At 44.3% G+C, this 23,535-nt stretch overlaps 1 protein-coding gene across 6 annotated transcripts in view; it reads left to right on the forward strand.

The window, feature by feature from the left end:
* The window catches only part of SIK3 (SIK family kinase 3), a 245,456-nt gene that overhangs the window by 216,193 nt on the left and 5,728 nt on the right, over positions 1 to 23,535 (forward strand). For 2 of the 6 annotated variants that reach the window (XM_014855543.3, XM_070490231.1), the window contains exons 11-21: positions 20 to 129; positions 1,643 to 1,796; positions 2,066 to 2,221; positions 5,794 to 5,864; positions 8,109 to 8,252; positions 11,985 to 12,135; positions 12,888 to 13,013; positions 13,279 to 13,364; positions 13,829 to 13,938; positions 14,966 to 15,305; positions 16,153 to 17,042. In XM_014855543.3, the coding sequence (XP_014711029.2) occupies positions 20 to 129; positions 1,643 to 1,796; positions 2,066 to 2,221; positions 5,794 to 5,864; positions 8,109 to 8,252; positions 11,985 to 12,135; positions 12,888 to 13,013; positions 13,279 to 13,364; positions 13,829 to 13,938; positions 14,966 to 15,305; positions 16,153 to 17,042 (2,338 nt within the window). The remainder of the gene's footprint in view (positions 1 to 19; positions 130 to 1,642; positions 1,797 to 2,065; positions 2,222 to 5,793; positions 5,865 to 8,108; positions 8,253 to 11,984; positions 12,136 to 12,887; positions 13,014 to 13,278; positions 13,365 to 13,828; positions 13,939 to 14,965; positions 15,306 to 16,152; positions 17,043 to 23,535) is intronic. The other 4 variants (XM_014855544.3, XM_070490232.1, XM_014855545.3 and 1 more) reach the window with 3 other exon arrangements.

Consider the following 23,535-nt stretch of genomic DNA (forward strand, 5'->3'; position numbering starts at 1 on the left):
GTGTTTCCCTCCACCTCAGCCGGATGGAGCAGTGAACTTGGACAGTGATGAGGGTGAAGAGCCTTCCCCTGAAGCGTTGGTCCGCTATTTGTCAATGAGGAGGCACACAGTGGGTGTGGCTGACCCACGGTGAGTATCTGGCCAACAGCCCTTATAACACCAGGGCAAAGAATCCCCACCTGACTTTGAGTTCCTACCGTGGCAATTTTTCCTACTTCATTGTGTCTCCTAGATGAGACCTAATCCAGTGGGCAAGACATATTTGTAACCCAGTTCAGGGTTCCTGGTAGATCAGACTTGATTTGACTAAAGAATTGCAGAGCTGTCCCTAATGGATGGCGGGCCAATAGCCACCATCAGCCAATCGGTGAAGCATGGTAGCATCTTTGCCCACAAAGATTGAGGTCTTCTGATCTAAGTTATATGAAAGTACCTCTTAATTTTCTGTGTTTGTCAGCTTTTAAAGATGTTGTTTGCCACATGTTCTTTTTTTTTTAATTGAGGTAACATTGGTTTATAACCATTGTATAAAAACTTCGGGTGTGCATCATTATATTTCTATTTCTGTGTAGATTACCTCATGTTCACCACCCAAAGACTAATTACAATCCATCACCATACACATTTCCACATGTTCTAATGCAAAACTCATCTAGAAGGTGAGGACAAATTATATGATGTAATTTATATATGTTAAAAATTAAATTAAGTGAACAAGAGTCCAAAAACACTCAGGATAAGTAGCAGTTTCCCAAAGTGTTTTCCCCAAACAGCCCTTCAGAATGTTCCCTGATGCTCTCACACTGGAGAAAGGTTCTGAAGGCCAGCTCTCTCCGTTTTTGTTCTACATTTGAAGGCTCTTGACATTAAAAACAGCCTTACCGATTTTCTGGATATTTCCCTGACTGAGTAGGGGAGAGAAGGTTGTGGCAAGAGTTCTCTTGAAAGTCAACTAGGGGCAAAGCTAGTTTTCTTATAAATACCTCTTTTCTCTGAGGGATTTCCAAAAACGCCTCCCGGGCCTGCTGATTTGCTGGCTTTATGTTCTAGTTCTCAGCCCACGATCTAACAGGCAATAAGGGACCATTCTGGCTCCAAAGACTGTGTCAGCTGCAAAGGGGTGGAGTCCTGTGTCGCTCTGTTAGTGGAAGATCTCTTTATTTTAAGTATGCTGTGAACCCTACTGTTGGAGCAGGACAGCCCTGTGTATCCCCTCCTTATCTGGCCTAGCAGCACCAACAGAAGTAATTGCATTCTTTCCCTGGGGAATCAGTTGCTACTTCAGGCAGCCATTGTTTTAATGGATGGCCTGTGTCCTCTAAAACTTGCTATTCACCTCCAGGCTTTGAAAACCTGAACTGGACTGGAGCCAGTGTTTCCTCTTGGCTCAGAGCTGTTGGTTTTTCTTGAGTGGTCAGTGAAGAACAGCGATCCCTAGTCCGAAATAGTATAATGGCAGAGAGCCAGATTTCACACACTACGCTTCCACTTGCTTTGGGATCTTAGAGAGAAATACAAATGTAGGAGGAAAGTAAAAAAAACCTAAATTGTACTGAACTTATCAGTTTCATCAGTTTGAGGATATAAGCACTTTGGAGTAAGAATATTAACCAGACTTCTCTGTCGTCCTGTTTCCTATCAGCACGGAAGTTATGGAAGACCTGCAGAAGCTCCTACCTGGCTTTCCTGGAGTCAGCCCGCAGGCCCCGTTCCTGCAGGTGGCCCCTAACATGAACTTCATGCACAACCTGTTGCCCATGCAAAATTTGCAACCAACTGGGCAGCTTGAGTACAAGGTATCTGGATGTGGGAGAGGGCTTGCCTCAGAGGAAACACATTTGAGCTTCCTTTGAGAGACTGTGAGGGACCTTCCCCAGGACTTAAGGAGGTCCGTATAGGGCAGCGTGATTTCACTTGTATAGCGGCTTGGGTGAGAGGGAAGACTTCACTAGTCTATATCACAACCAAAGGATCCCTTAATTTCAGTAGATTAGAGAACTGCTGTTTTCTCTCTTCCTTTTCCCCCCAACTCACCAGTCCATCCTTCCCGCTCTGCTCCTGACAGGAGCAGTCCCTGTTACAGCCGCCCACCCTACAGCTGCTGAATGGAATGGGCCCCCTTGGCCGGAGGGCATCAGATGGAGGAGCCAACATCCAGCTACATGCCCAGCAGCTGCTGAAGCGCCCACGGGGACCCTCTCCTCTTGTCACCATGACACCAGTGAGTAGCAGCACAGAGCCCAAATTATTATTATTTTTTTTAAGATTTTATTTTTTTCGTTTTTCTCCCCAAAGCCCCCCGGTACATAGTTGTATATTCTTCGTTGTGGGTCCTTCTAGTTGTGGCATGTGGGACGCTGCCTCAGCGTGGTTTGATGAGCAGTGCCATGTCCACGCCCAGGATTCGAACCAACGAAACACTGGGCCGCCTGCAGCGGAGCCCGCGAACTTAACCACTCGGCCACGGGGCCAGCCCCAAGCCCAAATTACTTTTTCAGAGGCTTTTGATCAAGAGGTTGTAGGCCTAGGCTTGGAAACCCAGGGTCTCCAACCTAAGTGTCTGAATTTCCTTTCTCTAAGCTTATGATGCATAATGTGTTCCCATTTTCTTCAGGCTAGTAGAATTTTCTGGTCTTAACTTTTGGCTGACTTCTTTACTTAACCAAATAATTTCTACACTAAAGCCTGCTCCTGGAGAGCTTCATCTTCGGTGGGCCCCTTACAGACACCCTCGTTAAGTACAGCTGTAGTCCTCCCGGCGCTGAGGCGGAGGAGTGGGAGCCCAGCTCCTAGCCTTCTCCCAGATAGCTTTTCCCTGCTGGAGGGCAGTGGAATCTAACAGTTTTCTCTGGAATTAATTGCTTTTTTAGACTGGTTTCCCAAATTACCTTCTCACCAACACTTTGTCTGTTAATTAACCCTACCGCACATTTCTGGTGTAACCTGGATTACTTGATTATTTGGCTTTCACAAGCTCTAACCTAGTCAGTTGGTGTCTCTCAGTCCCATCTTTTTTATATGACAATCACATTCAAAGATTCTTTTCCTCCCCTGGGTTCTGTTTATTTCTGGTTGTTTTCCTGTTGTAGGTAAATTCCTTCATTCAATCAGTCAGTCAGTCAGTGAATCTCATAGCACCGTGAGATTGGGTACTAATGATATCCATAGCCCTCACTAGGTGTTTCAGGGCAGTCCTCTTAACGTATCTCTAGTTGAGGACTCTTTTTTCCCTTTCAATCCATCATCGATTAATACAATAAAAGTGAATTATTAGAGAAATGAAATTTTTAAAACATATGAAATACATGGCTAAATGTTTTATTCAATTCAACAGGCAAAATTTCTCTGTTAAACTGCTATAAAAATTTCTAAAAGCTTATTCTCTATTTCTGTACTTAACCTTATCAGGAGCTGGTAACAAAAGTTTGTGGACTGGTACAGGTCCATGGGCCACACTTTCAGTAACACTGCTGCCAGGAAAAGGAAAGAGTTAGAGTCATGGTTCTTGGCCTCACCGAGCTTATAATATGGGAAGACAGGATCAACAGACGTGAGGTATTGGAATAATAGTAAAAAACTGTATGTGGTGAAGTGCCAGAGTGAGCACCATGGCCTGGTAGGTGGCAGAGGCATTCAGGGAAGGGCAGGGTCAGTGTCGTTATAAAAGATCAGGAAGAGCTTTCTGGGAGGTGGAGTGACTTATTTTGTCCACTGTAACTGTTTTTGCCAAGGTTACCGACAAGCCTTTGTTGATAAATCCAGTGGGCATTTTTAATCTTTATCTTTCTGAACCTCCCAACTGTATTAGTCACTGTTGGCTGTTCTTCTCCTTGAAATATTGTCTTCCTTTGGCCCCTGTGATACCACGTTCTCCTTGTTTTTGTCCTGTCTTTCCTTTTTGGGTTCCCTTCTGCTTGTTCCTTGAAGTTGGTGAAACCTGGAATTTAACTTAGGCCCTATTTCCATCTCATTTTACATGCTCTCTCTGGATGATCTTGTCCACTCCCGTAGTTCAATGACCAGGTGATTCTGCAGCCCAGAAGGCTCTTCTGAGTTCCATACTTCTGTATATGACTGCCTACTGCACAGATTTAGTTGGTTATCCTAAAAGTACTCACAATTTTCATTTGACATGTCCCAGAATGAATTTATCCTGACACTATGAAACCTATTTTTCCTCCTGGGTTACAGTGAATGGCACTGTCATTCTCCTAGTTACACAAGCTAGGAATGTGGATTTTATCTTTAACTCTTCCCTCTCCCTATTTCCTATATCAAATCAGCTATCCATTGCTTGTGAAGTAAATATTTTCCTTCTGTCTATCTCCACTGCCCTTTCCTTAACTCAGGCCACTGTCATCCTTTGCCTAGATGAATACAATGGCCCCCTAATGGCTTCCTTGCTTCCAGGCCTGTCTCCCAGTGCCTGCCACCAGCCCTTTCCACACTGCAACTAAAGCAAGCTAGCTTTCTAAAATATAAATCTTGTAACATCGTGTCCAAGCTTAAAATCCTCTAGGGAGTCACTTTGGTGGCCCAGGGTTTGCTGGTTCGGATCCCAGGTGTGGACATGGCACCGCTTGTCAAGCCATGCTGTGGCAGGTGTCCCATATATTAAGTAGACTAAGATGGGCATGGATGTTAGCTCAGGGCTAATTTTCCTCAGAAAAAATAAAGGAAGAAAAAGTGAACTTCTTAATGTGGTATTCAAGACCATTTATAACTGGCCACAGTGTTTTTCTCCTGCCTCATCTACAGCCACTTCCTGCCTAACCCTGTTTACTCCAGCCTTATAGAGCTGTAGTAAGGGATCTGGAAACCCCAGAAGCATTCAAACAATGGAATTATTCCAAAAGTTTTTTTTGTTTTGTTTTATAATTATTGTCCATTAAAAAAATGCTCTTTTGTAATAATTGAAGTATGATTTTTACTCTAGTGCCTGAGACACGCTGATTATGTGAGCCACCAGGCTGTGAGTAGCTATCAAGGATGCACAGCATTCCAGTCCATATGCAGATGGGAAGAATCACAGTAATGCGTGCATTGTGGTGGTCTCATTTCACTTATATGTTTTGGTGGGTAACAGCTCTTTAAAAGCGTTGAATTGCAACTACACAATTGTGTGTTATGTACTTTTAAAAAAAACCATTTTGCTTTTCTGGACTTAAAGGTATCTAAACTCTGAAAATAACATTAATATGAAACAACAGGTCAGTTCCTAGACATTCCAAGTAAACAACCTTCTACTTTGTTTTCAGGTACTCAGATACCTGCAGGCCATCTCTTTTTCTCTCAGTCTAGAAACATCAGAGGCTTGGGACCTCTTTCTCTCTTTGCTTGGCCAGCTCCTATTCATCCTTCAGGCCTCAGGTTAGGTGTCACTTCCTCCAGGATGCCTTCCTCAATTCTCAAGTGCCCTGTTAGAGGACTTGCTATTTTGTAGTTGTCTGTTTACTTGTCTCTATCCTCTACTAGACTGTAAAATGAGGGCAGGAACTATATCTGTTCGTTCACATTTTGTCCTGGAGCATAGTAGGCATTCAGCTATTTGTTGGATGAATAAATGAATGAATGAAGATGAATCAGAGGAAGAAATCCAAATTAAAATCACCTGAGCAAGGTAAAAATGGAAAAATAAAAAGGTATAGGAAAGCTCTGAATAACCCAGGGCTCCTAGAAAAGTTTTGTAAGTAAGAAAATTGACAGCAAGGCCTGCCCCAAGTCCGGTTTCTAGAATGAGAGAGATTACAGAAGAAGCACTACCTTGAGTTTTTCCTTCATGTCTTTCTTCAGGCAGTGCCAGCAGTTACCCCTGTGGACGAGGAGAGCTCGGATGGGGAACCAGATCAGGAAGCTGTGCAGAGGTAATGTGGCATCTGGCAGTGCTTGCAGAACGTCCTTGGGCAGGCTCCCCCTGCAACCAACGAAAAGTCACCTCTGCCCAAGGAGGTGGTGCAGTGCAGCTTCAACATTTGTGTGGTCTCTTTGCTCAAGCCAGATGGCATGTTCCTCCCCACATGGAAGTAACAGAAGACTATCCAGAAAATTTCATTTCTGTAAGCGCCATTGGAAGTCCCCTCAGTGACAGCAATAACCATAAGAACTTTTTCTCTCCTCCCTCCTTCCTCCCTTGCCCCCTGCCTTCATATTGCAACTCTGATAGTATACGCAAGGCACAAAGCCTGCTCCTACCTGCCAAGAACTGTTTACTGAAAAGGAATTGGAGATTTGGGATGACAGTGATCCTAGCTAGTCTGGCCATGGACCTCTGGCATGGACTCTTCCTTTCCAGGAGAATGGGAATACCTCTTGTACTGTTTGCTGTATGCTTCTTCTATCCCCTTGTACCAACAAAGAGATATTGAAAAAAGAATATGGGATTCGGGCCAGGGACAGATGCACATATCCATTGTTTGCAGAAACTTGTTGAGAGATGCCTGATTCACAGAAAACGGCAGTGACCATCAGGCATGCTGTGCTGTCCATTTTACCTCAGTTCCGTTAGCCGTGGTCCTCAGCTCCATGCATGCCTCCTTGTGGGAGTTTGTCTTTCTTATTTTCCGGGGAGGGGGGTTTGACCAGAATCCAGCATGTATTTTCCCAGAAATACAGGTGTTCTTCAAAATTATATGTTTTTTCCTTGAGGGAAGTTGAAATAAAATGGTTTTCATGGGCTCTTGGGGAAACTTTGGGTGTCTTTATCAAATGAATATTTAACCACTAATGGCTTACTCTTTGGCAAGTTTACATACCACTAATTACTCTACAGCCTGTTAACTGTTTTTAGCTTAAATGAGCAAAAGAGTTAAGAATGAAACAAGACCACTTTTTAAGAACCTGACGGTTGCTGGCCAGTACTCTCTTCCCACCCAAGGAGCTCTCTGAGAGCTGCTGTTCAAAAAGAAGCTGGGCCCATGTGGAAAGAACAGTGGAGAACAGGGGTGTTGGCAGGTGGGCCAGCTCCTTCTACAGCTTAGCCAATAGAAGAAGAATTGCAGTGACTTTTTTTTCTCTTGATGCTGTCGTTTCTATAGTTTGCTGATAACAGGGTATGTAAAGTTGCAAATGGGCCCTGCTGGTGTCATGATGGAGAGAGAAATTAGGAAACTTACTGCCTTCCTACCTTAATTACCTCGTTAGCAATATTTCATTTTATCTTCTTTGTCTTAGACTTTACTTCCTCCGGCTCCACCTTATTTCTTTTTTAGACCAACATTTAAAGGGTAGAATGCCCATCAGTTTTGATGTAATGAACAGGAATACTGCTGCTTTTATGCTTGCCTGAGAGAGCAGCAGTGGTGGAGGAAGTCACCAACCAGACGAAGGGGGGCTGATACCTTGTTAATGACATTGACTAAGTGGTGGATCTGAAAGATCTGCAGAATAAAATCCACCGGCTTGTCAGCTCTTCAGCTTTTGAAACTTCTGTTTCTTGGCTTGCCTTTTTGTCCTCCTAAAAACAGTTCTCAACATTTCATGTGGTTTCATTTCTTCATCCTCTAGAGAATGTTGGTTCCCTGGGAACAACGTCAGTTTTCTTCTCTGATGGTTGAGTTAAGATGATGAGGCATGAGGGAAGGGGGGGTTTTGGAATTTACTATCCCCGAATGGAAGGATCTATTTTCTGTGACTTGTAGTGAGGACAGTCTCAAAACCTGGGGGCCAATGGGATCGAGAGACGTATGTGAAACTCTTCTGAACATCTCCTTTGGCTGATCTCTAGGAATAATCCTTAGGGCTCGTTTCCTCTGACTTATATTTTTGGAAATTTGGAGGGAAAAGAGGAATAAAATTAACAAGTAGAAAATAAGTTCTTCCGCTGAGTGGAATGGAGTAAGGAAAATTGATCCTCTTTGTTTGCTGCATCTGCTTTCTCTCTTCTTTTCAGTGGCTACTCTTAGGTCCAAAATTCAGCTGCTTCAATGGTTGGCCAACTTTTGTTGGACATGTTTCACTTTCATCCAGTCAGGGATCTGTTTGCCCTCGAGCCCTTTTTGAGCTCCGGCACTATTTCATTCTGAGTGCTTTGGATTAACTTCTAATGCTTCTTGCTGAGGAGTTTTCCTGTCTGTCTTTTTTACTATGAAATGTGCTCCTGCTTGTTGCAGGTACTTGGCAAATAGGTCCAAAAGACATACACTGGCCATGACCAACCCTACAGCTGAGATCCCACCGGACCTACAACGGCAGCTAGGACAGCAGCCTTTCCGTTCCCGGGTCTGGCCCCCTCACCTGGTACCTGATCAGCATCGGTGAGTAGCCACATGAGCTATGTGAGCTCCTTGAGGCTCATCGGACAGGCACCCTCTCACTAATCTTACAGTGATGGTGACTAGCATCAAGGCTTTAAATAGCATCCTGAACTTACATCTTCTCAGCTCCTTGCTCTAAGCAGTGCCCAGGGCAATATAAGGTTCTTCTTTCCCATTACCTTGTAGACATGTTTATCATCTGCGGTTTATTCTCAGGATTCTAGATGTTGACTCAGAGATGAAATTGAACTTGAAACCTGGAAGGTGGTGAAGCTCTCAGAAGACCAACTGGAAATAGGAGGATTTGTAGCTGTTTCAATTGACTTGACCTTTTAACCCATCACCTTCAAAGAATGAGCATTTCCTATTATGTTACCACTGAACAGTGAGCTTGGATATGGAGGAAGATACATCCCTTTGTGAATGCTAGAACAGAGATGTTGCATCCTCTTGAATGTTGTGCTTGAGAACTCATTCTTGCAGTATTCTGAAGGCAAACTCTTTTGCTAGATCTTTGTTACATTTCTAATTCATTCTCTTGAAAAAATAAAAACAAGTTTAACCTTCCTGGCCAAGAAAACTTCACAAAATTGAACCCAAGTAAGCCTGGAAGCAGAAGGGAATGACACTTTGCTAGATGAAGATGATTATCTTCTATGAATATCTTGATGACTAAAAATCTTAGCTATCCCCAAGTTCACGGGCCACACTTTCAAAGCCACCACCAATTGCTAGAGCTTATTTTATTTTGATCTTTTTGGGAGGACTATGAAAAGCAGTCTTACTTGGGAAGGTTGAGAAGCAGTGAGATTCGGAGGAAATTAAGTTCATAAATGTACTGTTACTAAATCTTCCAGTCAGCTCACACTGGCAAACTTGACACGATGTTTTTATTGCAGCCAGTTACCCACTGGGCATCAATGTAATCAGCAGAGACAGGTGAACTCTGAGCAGACTGAGACATAATTAGTGCCACGTTGGAACTCTGAAAGAGGGAAGATAAGCTTTATAAATGACCATGAATACCTTAGTAAAAATGGTCTGTTAGGAGTAGCAGGAATGATGATTCTCAGATAAAACTGATGGCACAGGAAGATAGTATTTTTCTTAGGAAAATCTCTCAGGACCTACATTGTTAGAGTACTACGTCAGAGGGTACTTTGAGTGATTATTGGAGAGCTGCCTTTTCCACTGCATAAATTTTCTGTGATTTCTCAATACTCTGAGCTCTATGCTATTACCTAATAGACCCTTTATTACTTTGTTTCTCTTTATTTCTATCTTTCTCTCCTCCCCAGCCTGATACTTAATTTTTCAGCCCTTGTCAGGGTCTGTTGTTTGGTTTAAGTCCTTCAAGTATCCTTATGTAATTTTAAGTGTTCCTCAGGAGGTATTCTTATCAGGGAACTATGAAGATCGGCACATCTCCACAGTCAGCCTTTATCACAGACCCTGTATCCTGTTTACATTTGTTACTAAAGGAAGGCCACACTGGCCCACAGCTCTGTTTGTGTGGTTTCCACCCTGCCTACAGTCATTGTCAAGGCTGGAAATCTGTCTGCTGTCTGTTTTTGTCTGAACACTCTGGATAGAGTGTTTCAAGGGTTTCCTGTGGTCAAGCCAGTTTGAATTGGAATGAATGCTTTATGAGTGGCAGATTGTGTAAGGTGAGGCATTTATGCAAACTCAGCATGTCTTGATGGGGGTACTATAAAACACAGCAACACAAGAGACTGAAGTTAGTCTTCAGGGGAAAAGAGAGACTTTCTAAGGCCATAAAACACAGGAAATGGGTGGCCTGGATAGATTATTGAATTCTTTTCATTTTCTGGAGGAAATGACTCAAGAACAGCACATATGTCTTCTTCTGGGGTGTAATAGAAGAAGTCCAACATGGAGACAGAAGAGAGGTCTGATCAACTTTTTCAATTGTGGATGTGCGTAATTTAAAGTTAAATTTTTAAAAGTGTAATTTAATAAAAACTAACAAAAGATGGATTTTATCGAGGTGGGGAACCAAGTCACTGTTTGAAGAGTGTCCTGGGAATATCAGCCTAATATGTGGCTGTCTTGAGTTTGAACATGATTGCTAATAAAAATAAAACACAGCTGATACTATCAGTGCTTCCAAAATGAGCAACTACATCAGAATTATTCCTCTGAAGTTACTGTGCTGGACTGACCTGGGCATCAGTCTGTTCACAGGCTGAGCTTCTGGAAACGTCATGAAATGCCTGAACCTGGGAGTATCGCTCTGCTGAGAGAGAATGGGTTTTGTGTAGTGACTGTATGAAACTACTTGAAGAACACAGCTTTCTGAGTGAATCAGAAATGTGTCTATCAGAAAATACTGAAAGTGTAAGAATCAAATTTTAGGAGAAAATAGTATTTGCTGACTTTAACTCCAAACACCTGAAGTAGAAACAGAACTAGGAAGCATTGAAGAAATGCTCTTGAAAGCAGCTCTCATAATCACTGCTTCTGGAGTGCGTCTGCTGAAATCATTTGTCTTTTGTGTTTCTGAAACAAATGTATGTTCGTGCTCATTTCATTAGCTCACTACTGTGTCAAGCTTCAGGTAGAGTCTGAAACAGAAGTCCTCGTTAAAAAAAGAGGATAGAGGGCTTTCACCTACTGCCAGAACTCTCTTGACCCCTCCACACAGTCATCAGACCCTCCTAGTCCCTTTTGTCTGCATTGTATTTGAACTCGCTTGTTAACCTGCTTCCTTAGCCTTGGTTCTGCTTCAGTCCAGAATGAGTAACTGGCAACGTGGTGCTTCATTTCACCCATAATTCAGTGTGATGTCATCTTTGCCCTGAACATGAAACCCTGATCCTTTCCATCAGCTTCTGGAATGCTGCTTTGGCAGTCTTTTATCTGCTTACCTCAACCCATAAACATCTCTTTCTGATTACGTACAAGTATAGGTGTTTGCTTCTAACACTGATGCTGTCTTAGGCATTTTTTATCAATAGCTTGTTCTTTCTTTCTGTAAGATACTGGCTAAGTTCTGACTGGGCTGTGGGGTTTTTGAAGGTAATCCACATGATTCCTCTTTCGTTAGGTTGGGAGGGTGCTGCTGCTCTGAGAAGTTAATTTTCACAGTAGGTAATCTTATTTGAGTTGACCTGGTACATGCAGGATCTTGAGGCCCACATTCCTTAAGAATGTGCTGTCTCCATCTCAGGATCAGAAATCTCCATTTTCCCCCACTTTAACCTCCACCCGCCATTTTCTAGTACAGAACCTGTGAGTTCCAGCCCAGACCTTTGACCACAGAACTGACTATCATTTCCCTCTGGCTATATGGAGATTGCTGCTCAGGGAAAACTTTGGGTCAGTGAATTTTAGGTTTCTAAAGGCAGTAGATAGAGACATGATTATAAAAGTAAGAGTTCTGATACAGCTTGGCCTGGGGGATCCTTAGAAGCTCTTGTCTGTGACCTAGTGTATTTGTAAGAACTGGATGTATTTGATCCCAGGACCTCACTGGGCTTGGAAATTAAGCCAACTAAAGGTAAGTGGCCATGGAAGATATACACCTGGAGCCCTCTAAAGGCAAGCAGGCTAGGGAAACAACTGGCCTCTGGAGATGGCACGGAAATGGCATAATATGCAGGGCCACTCGTGCAGCCAGCCGTCTTTTGTTCATCTGGAACAGCATTCCCTAGGTGATTTGGTCAAAACCCTTAAGTCCTAGCCCCTAACCTTCTCTTCCCATGTATTCAGCTCTACCTACAAGGACTCCAACACCCTGCACCTCCCCACGGAGCGTTTCTCCCCTGTGCGCCGGTTCTCAGATGGGGCTGCAAGCATCCAGGCCTTCAAAGCTCACCTGGAAAAAATGGGCAACAACAGCAGCATCAAACAATTGCAGCAGGTAATGGAAGAGATGGCAGGCATCTCTGGAGAAGCATGGGTAACAGAGACCAGTATTGCAGGAGGACTGAGGTCTTAAACTTTCTACCCCCTTCCTGTCAGCAGCACAGCAGTTTTATAGGTTCAAAACCATGTAGCTTTCCAATGTGCTTTTCTGACTCCTTGTTATGTACAACTTTCCCTACAATCAAACTTGCTTAGCCCATGAAGGGATTAAATTTTCCAGTCTCTGTAGTTCATTGGAGAGGAATCTCTGGGCTTGCGTTTCAGTGGGAAGCACCAGGGAAGGTATTTCTAAGCAACCCTGGCATTTCTCTCCTGATTTATGGGTACTGGGTCTTGTTGGAGCCTGCTCTGCATTGCTACCACCTGCCATATTCTCCAGTTGCTGTGGAATGGTGCTCCCAGAGGAAGGAAGTGTACCTCCAGGCTTCTATAAAGGGCCAGTTTCCTGTCTGCCTTTCTGGTGACCAAACTTCAAGTGGCATGTGCTTTGTACACAGATTTTGCCCCAGACACTTTCGCTTGTACATGAGCCTCCTTGGTGTTTTCCATTCATTCATACAGAACAGAGTATGAGTGTATTTAGTACACAGATACCTAAATAAATAGGTTAGTTGCTCATCAAGAACACTGTTCTTCTCTTGTGGCCCTTTCTGCCCATGAGACCTTGGGGCAGATCTGCATCTGCTGACATCACTGCATGGGGTGGGCCTGGCTGCATCCCATCTGTATTAACTACTTTCCCTTCAGGAGTGTGAGCAGCTGCAGAAGATGTACGGGGGGCAGATTGATGAGAGAACCCTGGAGAAGACCCAGCAGCAGCATATGTTATACCAGCAGGAGCAGCACCATCAAATTCTCCAGCAACAAATTCAAGTAGGCCTTCCCTCTTTGCTTTCTCCAACTTGTTTGGAGTTTTCTCTCAGGCTGATTTGCCTGTGAATTTTGGAGGAGATCACACAGGGCAAAGTGGAGTTGAGTTATGTTTATGTTTGACTAAAGGTCATCAGACTTTTTGATGCACAACAAAAGCATGACCCTCAGTCACAGATAGTTCTTTCTGTTTCTTCTCTTCCTGAGACCAGCTCTGGTTAATCTTCCAGCTCACAGTTATTTTTCTCCTTTCTCCCATGTGTTTTAGGATTCTATCTGTCCCCCTCAGCCTTCACCACCTCTTCAGGCTGCGTGTGAAAATCAGCCAGCCCTCCTCACCCACCAACTCCAGAGGTAATGAATCATTTTGTTTCATGCTTAAGCCATTGTCTCTAGAGCTTGGTGTCCTTGGCCTGACTCATATAGGAGATACTGACTGACTTTAGCATTCATCTTGGAAGAACCTACTGGAAAAGCAGAAAAACCAATTTAAATTTCAGCAGCCTCCCTAAAATCCTGACTTCCTATGCCACTTCATTTTCTTAGCCCCACGAACGAAGTAATCTGACTTTTAATACCTGAGGTCAGACACAGGTCCACGATGACCTCTGTCTCTTTGTCTGAGATGTCTGTTAGGATAAGATGTGCACAGTTTTTAAGTAGGCTGTGGGGGATGGTTTATGCATGTTTTTCTAGCCTAGAGGCTATCAAAACTAAAAAAATAGTTTCTGTTTGTGTGTATTGTATGGCTGAAACTAACTTCAAAGTTATACTGTCACCTCAAGAAAATTATTTTTCTGGTTTTGTTGTTTTTTAAGGTTAAGGATTCAACCTTCAAGCCCACCCCCGAACCACCCCAACAACCATGTCTTCAGACAACCCAGTAATAGTCCTCCCCCCGTGAACAGTGCCATGATCCAGCCTCACGGTGAGTGGAGGGGCTTAGGCCGAACCTGGGATGCCCATGAAGTGAATGTGGGAGAAATGAGTCAGTCTTGAGTGCCACAAGAAATTGATTTGAACAGCAGAGTAACAGTGTTTAAAGATATAGGCTCTAGACCCAGACTGCCTTGACGTGAATCCTGTTTCCATCAACTCCTTAGCTGTGAAACCGCGGGTAAGTTACTTAACTTCCGTGTGCCTCAGCTTTCTCAAATGTAAAATAGGGATAAGAATAGTATTTAATCAATGAATATATGTTAAGAACTTGAAATAGTCTCTGACTCAAAATGCTTCTCAATAAAGGTTAACCATTATTAATGTTTTTAGTTAAATGCCCTCCAACTCTACCAAATAAAAAGCTGCTGCCAGAACCTTCCTTATTGTCATGCCTCCGATTGGTTATCCATTATGCATGTGATCCTCTTTTGTGGATGTTTAGATGGAGGTGAAGATGAATACACCCCAATTGGTGTGGGTCTTTAGAGACCAACACTGAGGATTTGGTATCCCCACACTGGCAATCTCTTAAGTGACACCACGCAGTCTGGGTCTCCTGAAGAGTCTCCGTTGGTCTCTGGGCCCTTCCTACTCAGGGTGGGGTTCCCTGATCAACTTGTCATCAGGAAAAGTAAAACCTCAGGGTTCATCCCAGACTCGCTGTATCAGAATCTGCATTTTAGCAAGATCCCCAGGCCATTTGTATGCACATTAGAGTTTGAGCAGCACTACCCTAGATCCAAGCTACTCAGAGAATAATCCATGGACCAGCTTTCAGGCAACTTACTGGAAATAGAAATTCTTGGGGCCACACCTTGACCTAGTAGATCAGAATTCTGTAGGTAGGGCCCAGAATCTGTATCTTAACAAGTCCTCCAGATAGGCCTTATGCACACTGAAGTTGGAGAAGCAGTGCTCTAGTTGGTATCTAGTTTGAATATCCTCACTGGCTCCCGTCTCTTACAGCTGGCAGATAACCTGGGCATTTGGTCACTGTGAGGTTCCTTTCTCTCCAGGTGCTGCATCTCCTTCCCAGTTTCAAGGCTTACCCTCCCGCAGTGCAATCTTCCAGCAACAGCCTGAGAACTGTTCCCCTCCTCCCAATGTGGCACTAACCTGCTTAGGCATACAGCAGCCTACCCAGTCACAGCAGGTGACCATCCAAGTACAGGAGCCTGTTGACATGCTCAGCACCATGCCTGGGACAGCTGCAGCCCCTGCTGGGCGGGGCATCTCCATCAGTCCCAGTGCCAGTCAGATTCAGATGCAGCATCGTACCAACCTGATGGCCACCTTCAGCTACGGGCACCGGCCCTTGTCCAAGCAGCTGAGCGCTGACAGTGCAGAGGCCCACAGGTAAGGCTGCCTAAAGTCACCCAGCCATCTGTTAAGGTGATCCAGGTGAGAGGAAGCCCCTTAGCAGGGTGAGAGAGGAGGAGGGAGGGAGAACGAGTCTGACTGGGCTGTGCTCATTTCACCTTTTCTGAAATCAGGGTGATGGGTTTGGGATGAACTTGAAACCTATTTGTTGTGCTACTGAGACAGAGAAGGAAAATGACAAAGCTACCTTCCTATTTGTCTGCAAAGAAGAAAACGGCCTATTAGAGGAGTTTGTAAAAGTGCCACTTCCCCTTGTCTTTTCTTTTAGGATTCTTTCCCTCTCTGTCACTCTTATTCTAAGAGATTTTGCTCTTTTTTTTAAGATTTTATTTTTCCTTTTTCTCCCCAAAGCCGCCCGGTACACAGTGGTATATTTTAGCTGTGGGTCCTTCTAGTTGTGGCATGTGGGACGCTGCCTCAGCATGGCTTGATGCGCGGTGCCATGTCCGTACCCAGGATCCACACCGGCGAAACCCTGGGCCGCTGAAGTGGAGCGTGCGAACTTAACCACTCGGCCATGGGACCGGCCCTGAGATTTTTGCTTCTTAATAGCTCAAGTGATATTGTAACATATGCCAAGTCGCTCCCTTCAAGCTAAAGCTGCATCTGTTAAATACAGTGCCTTGGGCCCCTTGGAAGTTACTGGATGAGTGACTGAGGGGATGAGGAGGGCTGATGCGTACACCCCCGTCTTCCCTGTCGCACCACAGTTCTCTGTCCCACTGGGGGCTCCCTGTTGAAGCAGAGTGGTAGCTATTCCCCAGGGGAGTCTAGCGCACTTCTTACGTGAAAGCCTGGTACTCACTCCCTTTTGTGTCTGCAGCTTGAACGTGAATCGGTTCTCCCCTGCTAACTACGACCAGGCGCATTTACACCCCCATCTGTTTTCGGACCAGTCCCGGGGTTCCCCCAGCAGCTACAGCCCTTCAGCAGGAGTGGGGTTCCCTCCAACCCAAGCCCTGAAAGTCCCTCCACATGACCAATTCCCCACCTTCCCTCCCAGTGCACATCAGCAGCCACCGCACTATACCACGTCGGCACTACAGCAGGCCTTGCTGTCCCCCACGCCGCCAGACTATACAAGGCACCAGCAAGTACCCCACATCCTTCAAGGACTGCTCTCTCCCCGACATTCGCTCACTGGCCACTCGGACATTCGGCTGCCCCCAGCAGAGTTTGCACAGCTCATTAAAAGGCAGCAGCAGCAGCGACAGCAGCAGCAGCAACAGCAGCAGCAAGAGTACCAAGAATTGTTGAGGCATATGAACCAGGGGGATGCTGGGAGTCTGGCTGCCAATCTTGGGGGACAGAGTATGACAGAGCGCCAGGCTTTACCGTATCAAAATGCTGACTCGTATCACCACCACCATACCAGCCCCCAGCATCTTCTACAAATCAGGGCGCAAGAATGTATCTCACAGGTTTCCTCACCCACCCCGACCCATGGTTATGCTCACCAGCCGGCACTCATGCATTCAGAGAGCATGGAAGAGGAGTGCTCGTGTGAGGGGGCCAAGGATGGCTTTCCAGACAGGAAGAGTTCAAATACATTGACCAAAGGTTGCCATGACAGCCCCCTGCTCTTGAGTACTGGCGGACCTGGGGACCCTGAATCTTTACTAGGAACTGTGAGTCATGTACAGGAACTGGGGATGCATCCGTACCGACATCAGCCAACTGCTGCTTTCAGTAGAAATAAGGTGTCCAGCCGAGGTAAGAGTCCTTTCAAAGTAAAAGTCCTGGGCCTATCTGGCCTAGTTCAATTAACTCTGTAATGTTATCTTTTTTCAGCTAGTACTCTTGTGCTCCTAAGGGAAAAAGAATTCCTAAGACCTTCAGGACCTTCTAGGGGAGAAGCATGTAGAAAGAGGGTATTGATAGGTAAGGGGGTCTGTTTTCAAAATTAAAAGATAGTGATAGAAAATTAACACTTAGATAGTATAGTTAGTGAGATATATTGTCTATTTCCCATATTCATGGTTTCTTAGAATCCATGATTTCTTGACTATGACCAAAATAGCTAACTTTAATGTCTGCAATAGAAAAAACGTCGGCCAGTGCTAAGGAATTATGATTTAGTGTGATTAGTGTTGGGCCAGGAATCAAAGCCCCTCAGTTCTGGACTTGCCGCTATCATGAATGTGATAAGCTTGTTACTTAAACCTCAGGTTCTTCTTTTCCTCATCTGTAAGAAAGGGGCAGGAGGAATAATGGTCCTTTGCAGAGTATTTGTGAAGATTAAAACATGCATGTATGTGTTTCTGTTTATATATAATGTGTGTGTGTGTGTGTGTGTGTGTGTGATAGAAGCACTTGATAATCTGAGTGTGTGATATAAATAATATGAAGTATTATTATTACTCTGATCATTTCATTAATGAACTAAATACAGAATATTACAGCATCATAAAGGGCCTCATGTCATTTCATTTTGAATCACTTTATAATTGAGTACCTTCATTTTCATTCTGAAGGAGATTAAGACTACCAGCAGTAAGTTATACTCAGAAATCACAGCATTCATCCAGACAAAATCTGGACTGATGTCCATCCCGTCTTCATAGATCTTGAAAGATGAGGTTATCCATAAAATATACAACCCTGAAACTGAGCATTTCTTCCATTCTTCCCTTCTTGGAGCTACCTGCATCTCCTGCCCTGTTCTTTAAAGTCAACACACAGAACTCAACTCCTGGGGGAATTAGGTCCTGTGGCACAGCACAGGCTAGAAGACCTTGCTTTAAATCAGTTCATCTGAAGACTTGATGCCTTCAGTGTCCTCATTAAGCACCAGCAGAGGGGGACATTTGATTCTGTAAAACGGCAGTTAAATCCTAGGCGTTTGAACAGATGGGTGCCATCCATTTTAGAGGTCTGCACCAGTCAGACGTATTGTGTCCACCTGTGGCTGCTGCATTTTTAGGTGGAGATAGGATGATGGGAAGTTTCAGAACCAGATCATTTGTGGAAAGGCTGACAGACCTGGCGATGTTTAGGCTTGGGGGAAGAAACTAAGGAAACCAACATACCTGTCCGATGCAAGGAAATATTAGACTTTTCTGGGTTCATTTTATGGAGCAGAACCAAGATCAGGATAGAAGTTGCTTCAAATTTCAAGTCCCTGTGGAAGACCTTTATAAGAACTTTCCAGAGTAGGAGCTTCCTGTGGCTGAGCGTGTTCTAGAAGAGGTAGATTGGTGGTATCAGGGATGCTGTGGAAAAGCTTCCTGCGTGAATGAAACCTTTCACCAAATCGGCATACTATAGTTGGTGTAAAAAGGTGTATAGCTCACATTTTTCTAGTGCTTTCCATGTGCCAAACACCAAAGGCTATTCACCTGTAAATTCATTTAATCCTCTAAACAACCCTGTAAGGTAGTAACTGTTATTCCTCTTTTACCAAAGAGACAACTGAGCCACAGATGAAGTAATTTGCCCCCAAGGTCAACAGCTAGTAAGTGGCCTCTGAGCCCAAGAGTTATTCAGTTCACTCCAGCAGACGCTTACTGAGCATGTCCTGGGTGTGCAAGTCACTGAGGAAAGAGCAAGGCTGGAGCAAATAGTGTACACTCCCTGCTCCCCCAATCCTGGATTGCTGTGTATTAAAACCCTTTTTGAAATAGTTTTCCTCAAAAATTGTTCAATTTCTCTTCACATTTCCCTCCCGTCACTCCTATGTGCAGAAAGACTGGAGAGCTGGAATTTGCCTGTGTCCCATAATTGTCAGAGGAGCCTGCCTGCCGGCAAGCTTGTGATCTATTCAGTGCCCGAAGTAAGGCAGAATGTGGTTGGCACAAGTGGTGTGGGAGCGTGGAGGAGATAGAGATGGTTCTCCATCCGAGCAGTGGGGTGGGGTCAGCAGGAACGGGCATTTGAGTTGGGTCTTGGTAGATGAAGAGAGTTCGCCATTTGGATTTAGGGGAGGAGCCTGAGGAAAGACCACTGGGTGTGAATGTCTCAGGGCTGTTTTCGGGCGAAAGAAGCAGGCTTGGTTGGTTTGAGTGTGGTGTACGTGAAGGAATTAGTAAAAGTTAGGGGCATAGGTTCCCTAAATCCAGAGTTTAGTCTAGATCTGGCTGCATCCCGTACGAACACCTCTTCTGGTTTCTGGAAGAATCAAGCCTTAAGTATATCCCTACAGGTTTCAGCTCAGAACTACCCTGTCCTTGTTGCCTCATTATAATTTGTGCCAGTATCTTTCCCCAAAGCCCTCTTTTTCCTTAGTCTTTTTTTCCTGACCTTTGATATGAGCTTTTCCAGAAGCTGCGTCCTGCCCTGCTTGCCAGTGTGTTGTGGAGGGTATTCTTCCTTCTTTCTACCCATCTTACCCTTAACTTACTCTTTAATTTTAGCTACAAGTGTACCTTTTTCTTGCTTGAATACTATTCAACTTACGTCTTTCTAACATCTACTCCTATTTTATGACTTTTGAAACCACATATACAGTTGCTTTTAATGAATAAAGCCACAAGTTTCTTACCGTGTGAATTTAGAATCCAGTATAGTGACATAAAGCAGTACAGAAATTAATGCCCAAGGGGAGCCCAATACTGCTCACAAGTTAAAATCCCTTTGGGGATGTCCATCTGTGTTGAAAACAATTTCTTATCCTGAGATGTCCCCATTGTCTTTACCTTAAACCACGTGAGCTTACTCTGTGACCGCAGGCCTGGTCTATGACCTGTCCTCCCTTTCTGCATCTATGTAGCGAGGGGTATCAGCTAAATGCCTCCTAAGAGGAGAATGGAATTCATGTCTGTAGTATGCTTGCTCCGTGCTTGGTGCTTTCAACTCAGTTATTCATTTAGTTCTCACAACCACCTTGGGACGTATACGCTATGATCCCTTTTACAGTAGAAACTGAGTCTCCACAATCTCGTCTTGCTTTAACCTGGCATTCTATTCTTTTAAAAACTTGAGAGCTCACAGTTTTACATTACTGAAGAATCATCAGATAATTAGCTGTCACTTTTGCCAAGAAAGGGTTGTAATGCTCTATTCCCCCACCTTGCAGGCCAGCAGGGGAAGCTCACCCTTGTTGATCTCTTTGGACAGGGAGGAATGGCTGCTGTTTCCTTGAATGGTGCCTCCATCTCTGTGTAGTTACACACTAGGCCCAAAACTCTTCATCTGTTATTTCCATGACAGAGGAAAGTCAACAAATTTATGGAATGACTAGGTTGCACCAAACTGTTTTGTAGGTGCTGGGGAATGTGGGGATGAAAAGAAAAAGAACTTGCCCTCGGAAACCTTATATTCCACTGGGGGAAAGGAAGACAAGCTCATAAACATGAAGAGCTATGTAGTGAGTGCTGTAAGAGGTATGATTATAAAGAGTAGAGCTAGTGTGATCTCTCTCAAATTTTTTAAGGGTAGGTGAACAGGGGTTGCTGATGTTAGTCAAGGAAGATTAAGTGCCGTCATATATTCCTTTATGGCTGTTTGCCACCAGTTGGTATGGAGCCAGGCACTGCCAGAGCACTGAGCAGGTCGCATGCCAAATGTTTTTTTCCAAACGTGTAGAAGTTAAAGGGCTGTCCACGGCCCACGCTGCCTGTGATCTCCCTGTCTGCCACTCTAGAAGTAGAAATAAGGTTCATCTTCCTTCTGTACTGTTACACACACTTGATTTTTTTTTACTTGGCAAGTAAATAAGGACAACAGCATAACCAGTTTACACAGTGACGTTACCAACTTGGACTCACAAAGAAAACCGCATCCTCTTCTCTGAGCCTAGTCAGCTTCAGCAATATTAGTGGGCTTCTGTCCTCACAGAGGGGTAAAATGATGACTCACTGCAAGGATTTACCCCTCAGGACCTTTAAGAGGAATATGCACACATGTCATTTCTCTCGTTTTTCTCTTAAAACCCAGTAAATGAGTAAGGGCGAGTCAACATTGACAGATTCAATAGAGAGTTGTGCAAGTTGCCCCAGAGTTCCCTGGGCAGATGTGTGGTGTGCCTTGTGTCCGTTTGTGAAGTTTTCCCCTGTGTAATCAGAGGCTCATCCTCCCATAGGTAAGTTTGCAGCTCTGCTTTCGTAAATACCCGAGAACACTCCTCTCAGAAGTCCTCTTCCCCCAGTATTTATATATGCTTTGGTGAGCCTGACAACTGCTGTAGCTACTAAATTAGCATAAAGGATGCCAAAGATTTGAGCCTAAATTGCATGTCCTTTGGTCAGTGGGTTAGCCCCTCCCACTCCCCTGACTGGTCAGTGGGTCGCATCTATAGAGTGTCACAAAGGACTTCTGAGCTCAGGAGACAACACTCTTACTGGGGAGAGTACTTTACTTGTGTAGTCTTTTATAACTTACTAAAGATTCTTTCATGTATGTTGTCTTTTGAGCCCCCAAACAACCCTCATTTTTCAGATAGGGAAACTGAGGTGAGGAGAGATGAAATGACTTACCCAAATTCAGACACTCTGTTGGTGGTGGGACTGGATCCTGCCTTCAAGTTTTCTGATCCCCTACCCTTACATTCTTTCTTTTATGCCTCCTTGGCTCCCATTCTACGCCTTCCAAGCATATATGCCAAACAAAGGATGCTAGCCCTTCCAGATCTTTGACCTATGGATTATATTGAAACTTGAGCAGACAGAACTCCGGCTTGTTACCCAACTCATGTTAATAAGCTTCTTTTTCATCTAGTTTTAACTTACATTGGTCTCTCTTAAACCAGAGGCTTCTTCTCTGGAAATCAAAGTTTCAGTAACTCATTTGTTCACTTATATATGGGTAAATTGTCCCCATAATTCTGGAAGTTGGGTTCTGTGATAAAAATGTTTCCTTGGTTGTTTTTGTCAACTGGCTCAGTATGTTCTTATCCACTCAGAAATAACATCTCTGAAATGAGTATAAATAATACCAGTCTTCACTGACTCTTACAGTGTGCCAGGTTCTAGTCAGCACTTTACATACTTGTGGAGGAACTCCTGTTTGACAAATAAAGCGACCGAGACCCAGTGAAGTCAGGTAACTTGCCCAAGATCCCACTCTGCGAGAATCCGGGAGAAGCCAGGATCCACACCCAGGTCTTCTTGACCCCAGAGCTTGTGCTTTTGAGCTCTGGCTGGGGAGTCAGGAAGGTTCATCACATAATTTGTAAAGCAGTAGCTTGCTCTGTCTTGATGATACTTTGAGTTGTGTTGGCACCAGACCTGAAGGCTAGGAAGAGAACCGACAAGGAGGACAGGATCCACGTCACGTTCCCAAAGGCAGGGCCAGAAGGAGGATGGGTGTTTGGATTTGGGAAAAACCCATTCTCAGAAAGAAAAATAAACTCAAAAAAAGAGTGAAAGGAGACTTAGCATACATATCCAACAAACAGACACATTGAGGCCTCTAGAAGAAGTGGGAAGGAACTAAATAACAAGAGCCAGAATAGTGTACCTTTTGTTAGCTTTGCCACTTCCTCATGTTTGATAACGATCCTTTAAAAATCTTTAAACAGGAGAGCTGTCATGTTTGTCTTTATGGGGAGCAAAGGGATACAACTGATGAGATTTGCACTCAGCGTTACTATCCAGAAAAGAAGAATTGAGTAGATTCTCTTCTCAAAGAAGAGAATATAGGCATTAGAAGATACTTCGAGAAAGTAAAAAGCACCCACTTATATTGCTCCTTAGGAAAGCAGAGCAAAGAGCCAGTTCCTCGCTCCACAGAGCCAGCATTGCATCACTTCCTGCCAGTGTGTTTTGTTTGATGCTGGGGCCGGCACTTGAGCTGTACCCATGGAGAGGAATTGGCTGGGTGGGTAGACTGGGTGAGCTGATCCCACAGAGCCAGTCTTGGTATAGGCACTCTTTTATCTTCTTTCTGCTGGCTTTTAGCCTTCAGTAGCAAAAGAGTTGGCATCTGGCTGGTCCTTTGACCTCTTTGCTCACAGAACTTTGAAAAAGTTTCTCACTTGCCTTTATCTTTGGTAGTTTGGAAGCTCCCCCTCCTCTCATTTTTCTCCAGAATGTTTTGTCTTACCAACAACCTGCATGTCAGTTAGTTTCCTCCCCCACATCGTACCTCAGCCCCTAAGCCCAGGCCTAACCTTGATAGTTAGAGGAGACCATTTGAATGTAAAGACCTGAAGCCCTTTGCCCAGTACTCAAGCAGTACGTTTTACTTTCATTATTCAAATAGATATTAGAATGGTACAGTTAGCATTAGGCTGTGTTTCCTGTTAAAAACTTTTTAGGGGCCAGCCCGG

This window comes from Equus asinus, chromosome 20 (genome assembly GCF_041296235.1).
Source record: "Equus asinus isolate D_3611 breed Donkey chromosome 20, EquAss-T2T_v2, whole genome shotgun sequence".
Classification (NCBI taxonomy): Eukaryota; Metazoa; Chordata; class Mammalia; order Perissodactyla; family Equidae; genus Equus; species Equus asinus.